Source organism: Lolium rigidum, chromosome 4 (genome assembly GCF_022539505.1).
Source record: "Lolium rigidum isolate FL_2022 chromosome 4, APGP_CSIRO_Lrig_0.1, whole genome shotgun sequence".
Classification (NCBI taxonomy): domain Eukaryota; kingdom Viridiplantae; phylum Streptophyta; class Magnoliopsida; order Poales; family Poaceae; genus Lolium; species Lolium rigidum.
The window spans coordinates 27,917,873-27,933,389 of record NC_061511.1 but is presented as its reverse complement, the minus strand read 5'-3'; the positions used below and the strand labels follow the sequence as shown (position 1 = coordinate 27,933,389).

The 15,517-nt window shown below is 41.8% G+C and overlaps 1 protein-coding gene across 2 annotated transcripts; it reads left to right on the top strand.

Moving 5' to 3' along the window:
• Positions 1-7,269: 7,269 nt before the first annotated feature.
• On the top strand, positions 7,270-14,687 carry LOC124650184 (ankyrin-3-like). 2 transcript variants are annotated; one of them, XM_047189734.1, is made up of 11 exons: positions 7,270-7,364; positions 7,458-7,631; positions 8,180-8,305; positions 9,510-9,649; positions 10,054-10,149; positions 10,283-10,411; positions 11,313-11,465; positions 11,931-12,032; positions 13,646-13,828; positions 13,912-13,991; positions 14,472-14,687. In XM_047189734.1, exons 1-11 carry the CDS (start codon positions 7,286-7,288, stop codon positions 14,515-14,517), a joined length of 1,308 nt encoding a protein of 435 aa, XP_047045690.1. In that variant the 5' UTR covers positions 7,270-7,285; the 3' UTR covers positions 14,518-14,687. The 2 variants fall into 2 exon arrangements, with proteins under 2 accessions (XP_047045690.1, XP_047045691.1); XM_047189735.1 differs by lacking the exons at positions 13,912-13,991; positions 14,472-14,687 and having other exon boundaries at positions 13,612-13,783.
• The last annotated feature ends 830 nt before the right edge of the window (positions 14,688-15,517 follow it).

The window sequence follows — 15,517 nt, the reverse complement described above, 5'->3', positions numbered from 1 at the left end:
CACTCTTCTGATAAGAAATGTATTTTGCCATCCTACTAGCATATCTCATAAAAGAAATATGTAGTGATTACTAGAATAATCCACATAGACTATAAGTATTACTACGGAAGATCTAATCTTATCGTAGTCAACTCTTTGAACTTTGTCGTAAACAACTTTTCGACAAGTCGAGCTTCTTTCAAGGATATTTCATCCAAGTCCATCAATTTTATAGATCCATTTACTTTCAAAAAGTATTCATCTATCTTGGATTTCATGGTGTATAGCCATTTTAACGGAGTCAGGGCCCATCATAACTTCTTTGTTTGTAGTTGGTTTATCATTGTTCACAATCAATCCTTTGTCCACAAATCATTTATTTGATCACAAAGTTAACCATACCTACAAGGTTAAATATGTATTTTGATCTCCATGGCTAAAACACTTTGTAGTCATGGGAGCCATGATCGTCGTGGTCGCTTCGGAACCAATTTCCGATGCTGCGCTACTCTGATCATTATGCTCAGGTTCATAAACCTTATCAAATTATATTGTCCTCCCACTCAAATACTTCACTAGAAACAATTTCTCGGAAATAAGAAACATTGACAAACACTTTTGTCTTTGTCTCGTGGGAAGAATTCCCAATCAAATCTCCGGGATAACCAACAAAGACATTCATCCGATTTTGGTTGTAAACTTATTTACTTATGCTATGCATACCAAAATTTAAGAAAAGACTATCAGGGTTCATACCCATGCCATAACTCGTATGGTGTCATTTCAACGGATCATGATGATGCTCTATTCAGTGTAAAAGCGGTAGTCACTAAAGCATAATCCACAAAAATATAATGGCGTCAATATCTTATCTCATCATTGATCCAACAAGGTTTGGATACATCTCTTGGATACTTCATCATCACTATGATACTCCAAGAAACGTGAGTTGTAGAACAATTTCATAACTCTCTTAGATGTTCGCTAAAACTCGTAATTCAAATATTTCCACCATGATCCAATCATAGATATTTGATTTTTCTATTACGATGATTTCCACTTCATGCTGAAATTTATTTGAATCCATTCAAATGTTTCAAACTTCTTCCTTATTGAATATATCCACATATATACTCAATTTATTGTTGGAAGTTTTCATGAAGTAGAAGAATCTCCCGCACACAACTATGCCCAATGAACCACATATATCATTATGTATGTTTTCACTAAGTTAGTTGCCCGTTCAACTCTTGGCCTATGAACGGTATTTCAGTCATTACTTTTTAGAAAAGATTTTGCAAGCGCCAAACGATTCAAAAAATCAAATGACTCCAAAAATCCATTTGCATGGAGTTCCTTCATGCGTTCCTTTCTAACATGACCTAAATGGCGGTTCCACAAATAAGTGGAATTCAAATCATTTTCCTTATGGCATTTTAGCGTCAGTATTATGTGTGTGTGTTTCACCATTAAGATTTATAATAACTTATCCATCGTACATGGAGTAATGTCATAATTTGAACAACTCATTGTTTTTATTTGACCAGAGCAAAATAACAATTTATTAAGCTCTTTATTATAAATTCTAAGAGTTAGGTAGAATGCCAACGACAAACATAATAACACTTTATTATGTTCCAGACGTGCATTATTACCAAATTCCTTATCAGTCACTTAGGCCATAGTATTCTTGTATTGCGTTGTTTTTGTATGACACTTCATACCAACCAATATAGTACTTATACCCAATAATTTCATAGTGTGACTTAACTAGGAATACAACCATAACATGTATATCATTTATATACACCTGAGCTAGACTTTCTAGTCTTTTCTTTTCTTTTGCCAAAATATCTTTTGCAGTTTCTCTTTTAGCTTTCCTCATTATTCAGAAAAACACTTTAACATTATTAACTTCTAGGTTTGTTGGTCAAATACCAATAACCTTGAGGTTCTTACTTTAAGTTGATCATCATATCACAAGTGTTTCAGATTTCACTATTAGTAACTTTGTAATATGATGAACAATTTCACTCATAATTTTATCCATTATATCATGACGACTTTCCGAGACCATGTCTGTACATGCTAGGCTCGTAAAGTTTTAACCTTGGTATTCGCATGTGCAAATCTGGCTTGCACCCGTTGTATGCACACGTAGAATCTATCACACCCGATCATCACGTGATGCTTCGAAACGACGAGTCTTAGCAACGGTGCATACTAAGGATGATAACTTCATGGATATGCGAATATTATTAGTGCCCCAATAGTTGGAGGATTGAGACGCCTTGCGTCTTCAACCTTCGTACATTCCCATAAAACTTATGAGTTTATGTAGTCTCACCAAATTATATTCTATCATCTTGCAATAAGGTCTTAGATATCATATATATCTCATACCTTGATTATTTCTGAAAACTAAATTTTCAGCTCCTTACTTTTCAAACAGGTTTGAACTTCAAGTTTCACGGAGACAAGATAACTTTAGGTACTAATTGAAACCATAGCTCTCTGAATCAACAATGTGAGGTTTACTAAAAATTTGCAATAGGACTTAATCATTTCTTGATTCTTTTAACAATACGGTACCAATCCGTAAAGTTTCTTGTCAAATTTTAACAGTATTTCTATCTCAATAACAAGACTAGCGCATGGTAGAAAACGGATGCCAATACTACAAAATTAATTCAAAATACTACTCAGACTATGTTTATGATAATTAGTTCATGTTTTAATCTAATTACTAATGAACTCCCACTTAATACAACATCCCTCATAGTTGTTAAGTGGTACACGATCCAAATCCACTACACCAAAACCGATCATCACGTGAGATGATGTAGCTTTAATGGTGAACATCAACATGTTGATCATATCATCCATATGACTCGTGTTCAACCTTTCGGTTTCCGTTGTCCCGATGCCATGTCTGTACATGCTAGGCTCGTCAAGCAAACCCAAGTATTCTGCGTGTGCAACATGGCTTACACCCGTTGTATGTGAACGTTGAGTCTATCACATCCGATCATCACGAGATGCTTCGAAACGACGAACCGTGCAACGGTGCATACGAGGGGAGAACACTTTATTATCTTGATATTAATGTGAGGGATCATCTTATAATGCTACCGTCGCGATCTAAGCAAAATAAGATGCATAAAGGATTAACATCACATGCAATTCATATGTGATATGATATGGCCCTTTAGTCTTTGCGCCTTCGATCTTCATCTCCAAAGCACGGACATGATCTCCATCATCAACGGGCATGATCTTCATCATCGTCGGCGTAGCGTCAAGGTCCATGGCGCCGTCTTCATGATTGTTCACCTCATGTAGCAACTATTACAACTACTTTGAAATACTACTCAACATGAAATTTAAAGACAACCATAAGGCTCCTGCCGGTTGCCACAATACAATAATGATCATCTCATACATATTCATCATCACATCATGGCCATATCACATCACCAAACCCTGCAAAAACAAGTTAGACGCCTCTAATTTGGTTTGCATATTTTACGTGGTTTAGGGTTTTCGAGTAAGATCTAATCTACCTACGAACATGAACCACAACGGTGATACTAATGTTGTCAATAGAAGAGTAAATTGAATATTCACTATAGTAGGAGAGACAGACACCCGCAAAGCCTCTTATGCAATACAAGTTGCATGTCGAACGAGGAACAAGTCTCATGAACGCGGTCATGTAAAGTTAGTCCGGGCCGCTTCATCCCACTATGCCACAAAGATGCAAAGTACTCAAACTAAAGATAACAAGAGCATCAACGCCCACAAAACCATTGTGTTCTACTCGTGCAACCATCTATGCATAGACACGGCTCGATACCACTCGTAGGATAACGTTGCATAGAAAACAAAAATTTTCCTACCGCGAACACGCAATCCAAGCCAAGATGCAATCTAGAAGACGGTAGCAACGAGAGGGTATCGAGTCTCACCCTTGAAGAGATTCCAAAGCCTACAAGATGAGGCTCTTGTTGCTGCGGTAGACGTTCACTTGCCGCTTGCAAAAGCGCGTAGAAGATCTTGATCACGATCGCTTCCGGCGCCACGAACGGGCAGCACCTCCGTACTCGGTCACACGTTCGGTTGTTGATAAAGACGACGTCCACCTCCCCGTTCCAGCGGGCAGCGGAAGTAGTAGCTCCTCTTGAATCCGACAGCACGACGGCGTGGTGTAGGTGGTGGTGGAGAAATCCGGCGGAGCTTCGCTTAAGCGTGCGGGATGTGGTGGAGGAGAGAGACCGCTAGGGTTTGGGGAGAGAGAGGGGTTGGGAGCCGGCCCTCTAAGGGGTGCGGCCAAGGCTGAGGCTTGAAGTGGCCAGCCCCCTCTCCTATGCCCCTCATTATATAGGTGGAAGCCCCAAGAGTTCTAGTCCAAGTCTTCGAATAAGACCCCAACACTAAAACCTCCCATATGTGGGAAACCTACTCAAGGAGGGAGTCCTACCCAAGGTGGGACTCCCACCTTTCCTTGAGGTGGGTTGGCCGGCCACCCTAGAGGAGTCCACCTTGGACTCCTCCCCTTTAGGGTTGGCTGGCCATGCAAGGTGGAGTCCCTCCGGGACTCTACTTTCCATGGTGATTTCTTCCGGACTTTTCTAGAACCTTCTAGAACCTGCCATAAATGCACCGGATCATTTCCAAACTTGGAATATGACTTCCTATATATGAATCTTATTCTCCGGACCATTCCGGAACTCCTCGTGATGTCCGGGATCTCATCCGGGACTCCGAACAAATATTCGAACTCCATTCCATATTCAAGTTCTACCATTTCAACATCAAACCTTAAGTGTGTCACCCTACGGTTCGCGAACTATGCGGACATGGTTGAGTACTCACTCCGACCAATAACCAATAGCGGGATCCGGAGATCCATAATGGCTCCCACATATTCAACGATGACTTCGGTGATCGAATGAACCATTCACATACGATACCAATTCCCTTTGTCACGCGATATTTTACTTGTCCGAGGTTTGATCATCGGTATCACTCTATACCTTGTTCAACCTCGTCTCCGACAAGTACTCTTTACTCGTACCATGGTATGTGGTCTCTTATGAACTTATTCATATGCTTGCAAGACATTAGACGACATTCCACCGAGAGGGCCCAGAGTATATCTATCCGTCATCGGGATGGACAAATCCCACTGTTGATCCATATGCCTCAACTCATACTTTCCGGATACTTAATCCCACCTTTATAACCACCCATTTACGCAGTGGCGTTTGATGTAATCAAAGTACCTTTCCGGTATAAGTGATTTACATGATCTCATGGTCATAAGGACTAGGTAACTATGTATCGAAAGCTTATAGCAAATAACTCAATGACGTGATCTTATGCTATGCTTAATTGGTGTGTCCATTACATCATTCATACAATGATATAACCTTGTTATTAATAACATCCAATGTTCATGATTATGAAACTAATCATCCATTAATCAACAAGCTAGTTTAAGAGGCATACTAGGGACTTCTTTGTTGTCTACATATCACACATGTACTAATGTTTCGGTTAATACAATTATAGCATGATATATAAACATTTATCATAAACACAAAGATATAAATAATAACCACTTTATTATTGCCTCTAGGGCATATCTCCTTCAAACATGTCCCTCAACAATGCAGCCTCCCCCTCGAGCCTTATCCTTTCCTTCGCTTTCTTGTTCCCCTCCGGCTTGTCGGCGTTCCTGCCATCCTTCCCGTCCTCGGTGTCGTCGAGCGCAACCATCGCAGCCTTCTTCGGAGCGACCTCTTCATCCCTCAACTTCCACTTGGGAAGGTGTTGGAGCACATCAAAACAATGACGCATGGTGAAGCTCTTGCCTTTGCTGCCGGCCATGTCTATGTACCTAGCATCGGCAATGTGATCCTACATATGCAAAAGGAACCAACAAATCGTCAATATCTCACCGACGCTAAAACTAGAATTAGCTTTCTGAAATATGCACTCACATATTCGTCGACAGTTGCGCCGCTAGGAGGATTGGACACCACTTGGTCCATTGCTGCTGCCCACCGGCTACACGCCGGTTTGATCGCGTCCCAACGATCTTGGAGGGATCGGTAGGTGCGATCGACAGGATGGAGAACGCGCGGCATGAGCTTGTGGAACTTGTCCTCGATGCGCTGCCAGTAGCGCTTGCCTGTTTGATCCGTGCCGGAGACAACATCCATCCCCACGGAGGCCCAAGCTCGGCACAAGGTGGCGTCTTCAACCTCTACCACACCTTCGTCCTCTTCCTCGTCCCCCTCGTCCCCTTGGTCCCCTTCTTCCCCTTCTTCCGCGCAGTAGTTCTCGTTGCCGAATGGCGGGAGTGGGTTAATGTTCACCTCCCCTAACATCTCCATGTACGTGGTGGAATCGTTCCTAATTTGACGAGGCCTCAGTACGTATTTGCAATGGAAAAACGGAGGAAGAGTTCATGTGTACCTTGCTGCGCCATCGTCGAGCACGTCGTGGGCGGCGGTCGCGGTGGCTTCCGGAGGCGGCGGCGTAGGCGGAGATGGGCATGGAGGCGCGGGGCCACGGCCAGTCGCCGCCTTCACTTTGGTCCTTTTCGGACCCGAACTCTTCGGTCTCGCACGGACGGCCTTCGGCTTCACCGCCGACCCACCACCGGGGACCGCCCTGCACCGGCTTGCGGGAGCAGATGCGTTCCCGCGCGCCGCCTCTTCGCCGCAGTCGTCGACGAGACCGCGGGGGTCACAGGGGTGGGAGCGGTGGCCGGGATTGTTGGTGGAGCGGCGGAAGCTCCGGCGAGCACGGGAGACGGTGCCGGCGCCGGCGGGGTAGCAACGGTGGCCGGCGGGGTCGATTCGAGACTCATCGGGAACAAATCGGAGGTTGGTGGCGCAGAGGAAGCGAGGGCGCACAGATCAGCTGGGGCGGCGGCGGTTGGGACGAGCTGAAGGTTCCCTCGCGCGCACTCCGTCGGCCCCTACAAATACAGGCCGACGGAGCGAACCGAACGCAGCCCGAAAAATTATTTTCGGTTTTGGGCCGTTTTCGGTCACTGATCGCCCTGAACCCGTAAAACGGCGGTTATTTTTTCCGTTTTGGGCCTTTTACTGGCTCTGTTAGAGATGCTCTAACTACTCTTACCGGGACCGGCCCATCACTTCACTCCGTCCGTCTTCTTTCTTCCCTTCTTCCCCCACTGATGTCCACTCTACAACGGCGCAGTCACGCACCGCAGCCCACTGCGGCTCTCGCATTTCGATTTTCGACCGACCTGCCTGCTCCAACGCCAGCCATGGAGGCATTGTCGAAGCAGGAGCGGAAGGACGAGCTCTTCGGCGCCGCCTGCGACGGCAACGTCCGCCTCCTCAAGAGTAAGCCACCCCTCCCTCCATCTCACACTTAGGGTTTGGCGGCCGCCTGTGGTTCCTACCTGACTTGGCTTGACTCGGTGTGCGTGCGCGAAGAGATGGCGCGGGCGCTGAACCCGGGGGGCCTGAGCGAGGCCGCGTTCTTGGCGGCGATGGTGGACGACGACGGCGACACCCTTCTGCAGATGGCTGCTACCCATGGCCGGCTGGACGTCCTGAGGTACCTCGTCGAGGACCTCCGCCTCGACGTCAACCAGCCCAACAGCATAGGTTCGATTCAGTCCCCCTCGGCTCGATTCTCCATCTCCTCGGTTTTTAACTCTTCTGTGCTGGCTACGGCTTAATTAGGAGCAAGGGTTAGCTCCTCCAGCTCTGAAAGTCGTACCTTTTGGCTCCAAAATTGATGCCGTATGCTGTTTGCATCTCCAATCAAGATGTACATATAGCTGAGAAAAAGTTAACATTTGCATCCTACCATGCCTAGAAATTAGTCTATGCACCGTATAAGTTACTATATCGATTTTCTCAGCCAAATAAATATATCTGTGCTGCATATTAGGCGTCTCTTCTATCAGTGCTTGCAGGCAAAATGTTGGCGCCTTGTTTGCTCTTTTCTGCTAACACATGACATATGGAAAGTCATTTCATGCTGCATTAGGATTAGTGGGAGTTCTGTTTCCGCAATTGGTTCTCATATCAGCAAATGGCCAGTTGTCATGTCCCTGAATGAACTTTTCTTGTCTTGTTGAAGCTGAGGACTGGACATTGGTTGGTGTGTGGGTTCACTGACCTCATGATTTCTGTTGTTGCTGCTGCAGGTGATACCCCGCTATGCTATTCTGCTTTCGCTGGCAAAGCTGCTGCTACGAAATATCTTCTTGCTCATGGTGCCGATCCGTTGGTTGGTAAAAACTTTTTACCTCTCCATGGTGCTGCATGCCAAGGTATCTTCCTCTCTCATAACTTATATGTTTGGTAACAATACATTTGCCACATATTGCAATGAATACAAAGTCATTTTTGGCTCCACATAGCTAGATATAAGCATCAGGTCCTATAATACCAATGAAGATCTCCAGGGGGGAAAAGAACCAGAGAGGCAGTCCGGAGATGCGATTCTATTCTTTGATGCCTCCAACCTTCTTGCTGTCTTTTCCTTCAGTACTCTGTCAGCCTGTTGCCATGGCAACTATGGCCCAATAGCAGACCTCAAACTTAGGCTTAGGGTGACCCCTATCTGCAGTCACATCCTGCAATATGTTGTTGAAATTCTCTCACTTTGATAGCTGGTTGTGTAAAACTTTGAAATTCCCGTAGAATTCCAATGAGGTAAGCATCCTATTATTCATTGCTTCTCTATTCGTTGATAATCTGGGGACAAGGCTTTTAAAACGGGGCCCAGAAGTCAGCAGGTGTACCAGTCAAACAATTTATAATACAACCTCTGTTCCATAATAAATGTCGCAGATTTGTCTAGATACACATGTATTAACGCGTCTAGATACATGCATTAGTGCAGTAGATCGGTTGGTCCAAGTTCCCACATCGGTTCTGTTTCTCAATTGATTGTTTCCTTAAGATCTGGCTGCAAGCCTTTCTTTATTTTAAAGACTTAGCCCAAGGAGTATAGCAAGCAGGAAACACACCATCGGGACTTCATGTTGTGTAGGTTTACAAACCTTTGCTTTTGGCATCGTGATAGTAGACTACCATGGCACCTCTATTTGTCAACCTTTTTAGTTCAGCATATCTCGCCATATGTTCGTATGTTGCTCCCATATATAATGATTTGGTTGATGGAAAAAGAAACATCGTCAAGTTTTTGGAGAAGAAATTCGAGGTTTGGAATATAGAGACATATTATTTCCAATTCTTTGTTATTGGCGGTGTTGATTGTAAACTTGTACGATTGAAACTGATGGATTTTGCTACTCCCAAGGTAATGAAAAATTAAGTCTCAGTCCGACCACCTTCGTAAATTTGGTTCTGGGTAGGATCACTGGCAACCGAAGGTTACTGGGCTGTTCATGTTAGAAACACTGAAACCTGCTCCGGAGTTCATTTTTATTGCAGATGTATTGCCAAAGACAACTGCATGCTGGAAAACATTGTGGTCTCATTAATTCCTCTTGAAACTTCCTTTTCCAGGACATTGTGATGTTGTAGAATTGCTGCTTTCAAGGGGAATTGATGTGGATTTAGATTCTGCTCGTGGCACTCCATTACAGGTAGCTGCTATGAAGAAACAACATGGCACGATGAAGATTTTGTTGGAGCACCATGCAAATGTAAGACATCGGTTTCTTGGTTCTCTCACTGGCTGTGCAAAAGAAAAATACTGCGTTGTTGTGTCTGTTTTGGAAAGAATATCCTGTTTGGGACTAGAACACGTTGAAAAACCTTCTGGCAGGTGGTACATGTGCTCCTATCTGAACTAAATTATGTTTTTTGAAGCAGCAAGTTTGCAACATTGACAGTACTAGGTTCTTTGAAGTTATTTTTTTCTCAGTTTCTTACAAGTGCATGCTATGTATAACTTTCTGTAGACATATTAGTTTTTGTCTCCTTCAGACATGAACAATTGGAAACACTATGAACTGATTATATATATCATTGCATTCCACAAAAGAAATTTTCCATTGACCCTTTTTCTTTGACAAGTGTAAGGGATTGATTCTTCCACTTTCCACAGCCTAGCAATGCCAAAGTATCTCTTACACCATTACGCTGGGTCATACATGATCCCGTGCCATCTAAATCGTTGCGATGCATGAAGCTACTGATTAAGGTCCGTACTCTTCCTATGGAGATTTCTCAACTATAGTTTGTATATGCAGCTTCAGTTTCTTTGTGTGTACCTATTTTGTGGATGATATATCAAGCACTAACTCAAATTTTCAAATATTTATTCATTTACACAGGCTGGTGCTGATGTGAATTTTGTTGACAGCAATGGTTTCACTACCGTGATATATGCAGCAAAACTTGGCTCACCTGCCCTCATGAAGTGCTTACTAGATGCTGGTGCTAACCCCAATATTCCAGATGAAGTGAGTTTTATTGTTGTTCTCTGTTGTTGTAACTTGTAATGACCTACATTTAATGCATACACTCTGTTTTTTAGTTAGCTGAATATTATTTCTTTATGTTTTTTTTATCTCTTGAGAGTAAATTGCAGAATGTGACATCTCGTCTGTTAAACTATGAATCATGAAAATCTCTAGTTTCTTCATAGCCTTGCCAAAGAAACTCAAAATGCTACTTATGTAAGGGTTTCCTTTGCCCCTTTAGGGTTCCTTTAATTCACTGGATAGGAAAAGCATAGTAGTAGGAATCATATTCATATGGGATTGGGATATCCAGTCTACTTGCATCCTATATTAAGAGGAATTCTCTTTGATTGCGGTGAAGGAATGTTCTATGAGGTCTGGCCTAATGCTATTTTCCTTTAAAATTTATATTGCAAGATTCCTATGGGATTAGTTCCTATGAGATATGATCCCATGAATCTAACAGCTTCCCCAGTAAAGTTTCCATAGGATCTCAACCCTACACAAATCCCGTGAAAATTCCATGAATCATAGGAGCCCTGCATGTATATTTTTGTGTTAATATCACCTTTGTCCTATTCTGTTTTGACAAGTTTATGCAATACAAGAAGCATAGTAGTTGAAGCTTTGTTTATTACTGTTATAGGACTTAACCTAACCTATGTCTTACAAGTTCAGTTAGGAAGGATGAAAAGACTGTTACATCATTTTTCCTTGCATTTTGAATCTCCGTGCATTACATCTTGCTATTTGGTTGAGATTATGATAATCCACCACAACGCCAAACTGAGCATTAGACTTTGTTTCCCGATTATTAATGAGGAAAGTTTTTTTTTCCCAATATATTTGTATTTATATCGGGAATGATTACTTATAAAGTCAACCATTTCTACTCGTGCAGTTTGGTAGAATGCCTATTGAGTATGCTGCCTATTATAGCAAAAGGGACATGGTTGAAGTGTTATTCCCTTCAACTTCTCCTATTTCAACGCTGCCAGAATGGAGTATAGATGGAATTATTTATCATGTGAAATCCTTTGGTTTGAAGCCAATGGTATGAGTTTTCTTCTATGCTCACTTCCATGTATTATCTATCTGTCATTATCATTCTCATGTTCTGTTCTTCTGCACTTTCTCTTAATAACTTAGTTTAGATTTTTTTTAAAATTTATTCCAGTTTCCAAACAAAATATGCCAATCACACATTTGGTGCCTTCCATCACTATACTAGCAAACTTTAGTCTTCGGGATGACCCTTTGTGTCACTAGTATTCTGCTAGACTGAACAAGTTATCTTGGATGCTATTGTGCCAATTTGTACTGTACTTGTTTTTTTTCCAGACATTAGTTTTTAATGAAAACAATTCACTCTCTAGCTGTACAATATAGCACAATTTTTTGATTTATACGTGTTTGTGATTAATAAGGTTATGGAAGCTGAAACTTTCAAATCTGTACGTTCCATGTCTTGCATGCTATTTCTACATATTCAGTCTAACCAGAACTCTTTTGTGATCAGGATAAACAAAAGTGTGAAATGAGAATAAGAGAACTGAAACAGCAAGCCTCAGAGGCTTTTAAGAGAGAGGAATACATTATAGCGGGACATCTGTATACTTGTGTAAGTCCTAGGACATATCTTTATTGTGTGAGCGACTGGGAGATGTTTTCCATATTTGTAAACATTTAACCTGCGCCATCACTATATTTTGTTGACACCTTAAATAGGCTTCATATAATGGTACCTCTTTCTGGCAAAACTTGTGTTGTTAGATACTTCAATTATTTCATTTAAGATATACAAAAAGATAGGCTCTGTTTGGCAGTGAAGTTTTTCAGAAACCTAAGTATTTTATAACCAAAGTATTTCCATTCCTAGGCAATAAATAATTCAGTTATGGAAAAAGAGGCCCCACTACTTTTCTAATAGTGCAAAATACTACAGTTTTTGCTAATACCATGGTATATAATACTGCAGTTTTTGTTAAAGCCAAACAACACCTCAAAGTATTGAAAACCATATTTTCAGAAACCATAGTATTCTTAGAATACTTAAAAAAACTTTGCTACCAAACACCCTTGGTAATGTTTGATCATCCCTTGGATGACATCTATTATAGCTAGTAAATAGATCGATACCCCTCCATTTCAAAATACTACTTCCGTCCCAGTTCACAGGGCTTGCGCGTATTCCTAGGTTGTCAATTTGGCCAACATTATATTATTTCTATAATATAAAAATTACATCGTTAGAAAGTAGAACATCTAAGATTTCTAATGATATATATTTTGTAATACATATGTTGTATTATCATTGCCAAATTTACGACCTAGGGATACGCGTAAGCCCTATGAACCGGGACGGAGGGAGTAGGTACTTCCTCTCATCCATAATAAGTGTTGGGGTCTCAGTTCAAAGTAGCTCAACTTTGAACTAAACTTCCGACAGTTACTATGGATCGGAGGAGTAATATTTTTTATATTTTGAGCACCAAAATCTCATAATATATACTATATTAGTGAAGATATTTGCGGAGCATTTTTTTCAACATATCTAATTGTATGGTCAATGAAGATGATTTTTTATGTGCTACTGATTCCATGGTAAATTTCTACAGACTGAACAAATAGAATAATAAAAAATGGTGATATTTCTGATTTGCATACAGAATTTTGCTGCAGTGGTTATACTATTGTTTGTACTTAGTGTTCTTTTTGTTCAGCTAAAAAATATTTTCTTTTTGTTGGTTGAAGGGTGGCCTATGGTATTTTTACCAACATAGTTTTTGCTGATTGGGATGCAAGTTGACCTTCGTGATTATGGTAGCTGCAGAATGTGCCAATTAAAATGTGAACGCTAAAAATTCATGTGAACCGTGAACAGTATCAAATGTCTGCAGGAATTTTGTTTTCGAACCATGGTTCGATTTTATTTTAAACTACGAAACTTTAACCCTAGATTCAACCCATACAAAAATCTGACTGTTATTAAACCATCCTACCCGCTTAGTAATTACGAGGTATTCTAACATTAGCAGTTGTGTTCAGAAGACCGAGGAACAGAGTACTGTTATACACAAGTTTTTACCTCGATATTTATCAACTTGTCCAAAACATTTGCTGGTGGTTTTTGTACAGAAATCTCTATGCCAATTAATATGACATGCCTGAGCGGTATCCTGATCGGTACTCTGTTGTAGGTAGTGCTAAAAACTATATGTGATTGGTGTACAGGCAATGGAATTTGAATGTAGTCCAGATGATTATGCAACCCTATTGGCAAACAGGAGTCTCTGCATGCTGCGCATGGGAGAGAACAAAAGAGCTGCTCTCTCTGATGCTACCCAGTGCAGAATGGTGCGACCTTTTTGGCCAAAAGCCTGCTACCGACAAGGGGCAGCTTATATGGCACTGAAGGTAAAAAGAACCCAGTAATTTTTTTTCATGCATCCCTGATCAAGCGGTCACAGAACTGATCATCTGCTGATGCCCACCGATAGGAATATGAGAAAGCATGTGACTCTTTTGCTGATGGCTTGAAGCTTGAACCTACAAATACTGATATTGCTAATGCTTTAAGGTAAGTGGTCCATGTTTTGATGACGTGAAAAGTTTCATGCTGTCTTCTGCTTCATATGTTCAGTAAAAGGACAAATCGTTTCACACATGTATCTACATCGTTCTAGAGTGTATGCGATTCTTTTTCCTCTCTGCGTGGGCAATTGTTTAGTGGAAGATGGCCTCCATCTCCAGACGAGGACCACATGGATACAGTCATCCAGGGTCTGTTTGCGTTCGTTTAGCTAGAAGTAGGTTGGATTTCTTCAACTGGAGTAATTTTTTTTTTCGAGAATTTCATTGAAAGGGAAGAGTTTGTTTACACGCTTCCTAGGGTGTACCTCCCAGTCTACACATCCTAGGAGTAATTTTTTGTTTTCACTGGGAAAGAGCGCCTAGATTTGATTTCTCTAGTGCATGTGTTTGTTGTGATCAATCTTTCATGGCAAGGAGGCTGTACACAAATTTCTGCTAATATTTTTCAAAATAATTTTGGTTTCAGGGAAGCCCGTGAGGCTTTGAAGAATGCTCGTTGCTCTGAAAAGTAATTGACGTAGCTGCATTTCTGCTGACGGACTTAACTGGAGAAGTAGAGTCTCTGTTTTGTTGGTCGAGCCAGGATAACTCTAATGTAAAAACTGCTAGCTAGAATGCATATCTTTTGTGCTTTTGTATACATCATTTCGTATTTTAACATGTCAGGGTTCACAGAACTGCAGGATCTTGTTTCTGTGTCGAAAATCCTTACCGTCCACAAAACACTGAGCTGGTTATTGTTGATACGGATGTTGAATCATTTGAGGCGTCGCCTAAGATTAAGCAACGGAATGAAACCTGGGGAGTTATGCTGAAAATAGATACGCCATCAAGGGCGCCTGGGCTTGAGACACAAGGCGGCGATGAGCATCCAGTAAGGAGACATGATCGACTCCACGCATACTTCGTAGGGCAATGAACCTTACATTTATTAGACAAGGGTTTTAGGGTTTGTGGCACACCTCCAACGTGGGGTGGCCTTTGCATTATATAGGGGTACAATACAAGTACAGGTAGGATTACAATACACGTACATCCTAATATATACAGAATCTAACACCCTCCCTCAATCTCAACCAACCAGATTGCGCCTACAGCCTTCAAACTGAGGTAACGGCAGTGGCTTTGTGAAGATGTCAGCAAGTTGATCCTTTGAAGGGATAAACTTGATAAGTAGCAGCTTCTGAGCAACTCGCTCTCTAACAAAGTGGAAATCAACCTCGATGTGTTTCGTTCGGGCATGAAATACTGGGTTTGAAGACAGATATGTAGCACCGATGTTATCACACCAAAGGACTGGTGGCTGCTTCAGAGAGATTCTCAACTCTCGGAGCAAAGCCTGTATCCAAATAATCTCAGCTGTAGCATTTGCAACTGCTTTGTACTCAGCTTCAGTGCTACTGCGGGACACTGTCGCTTGTTTCCGAGCACTCCAGGCGATGAAGTTAGGACCAAAGAACACTGCATGCCCCCCCGTGGATCGCCTGTCCTCCGGACTACCAGCCCAGTCTG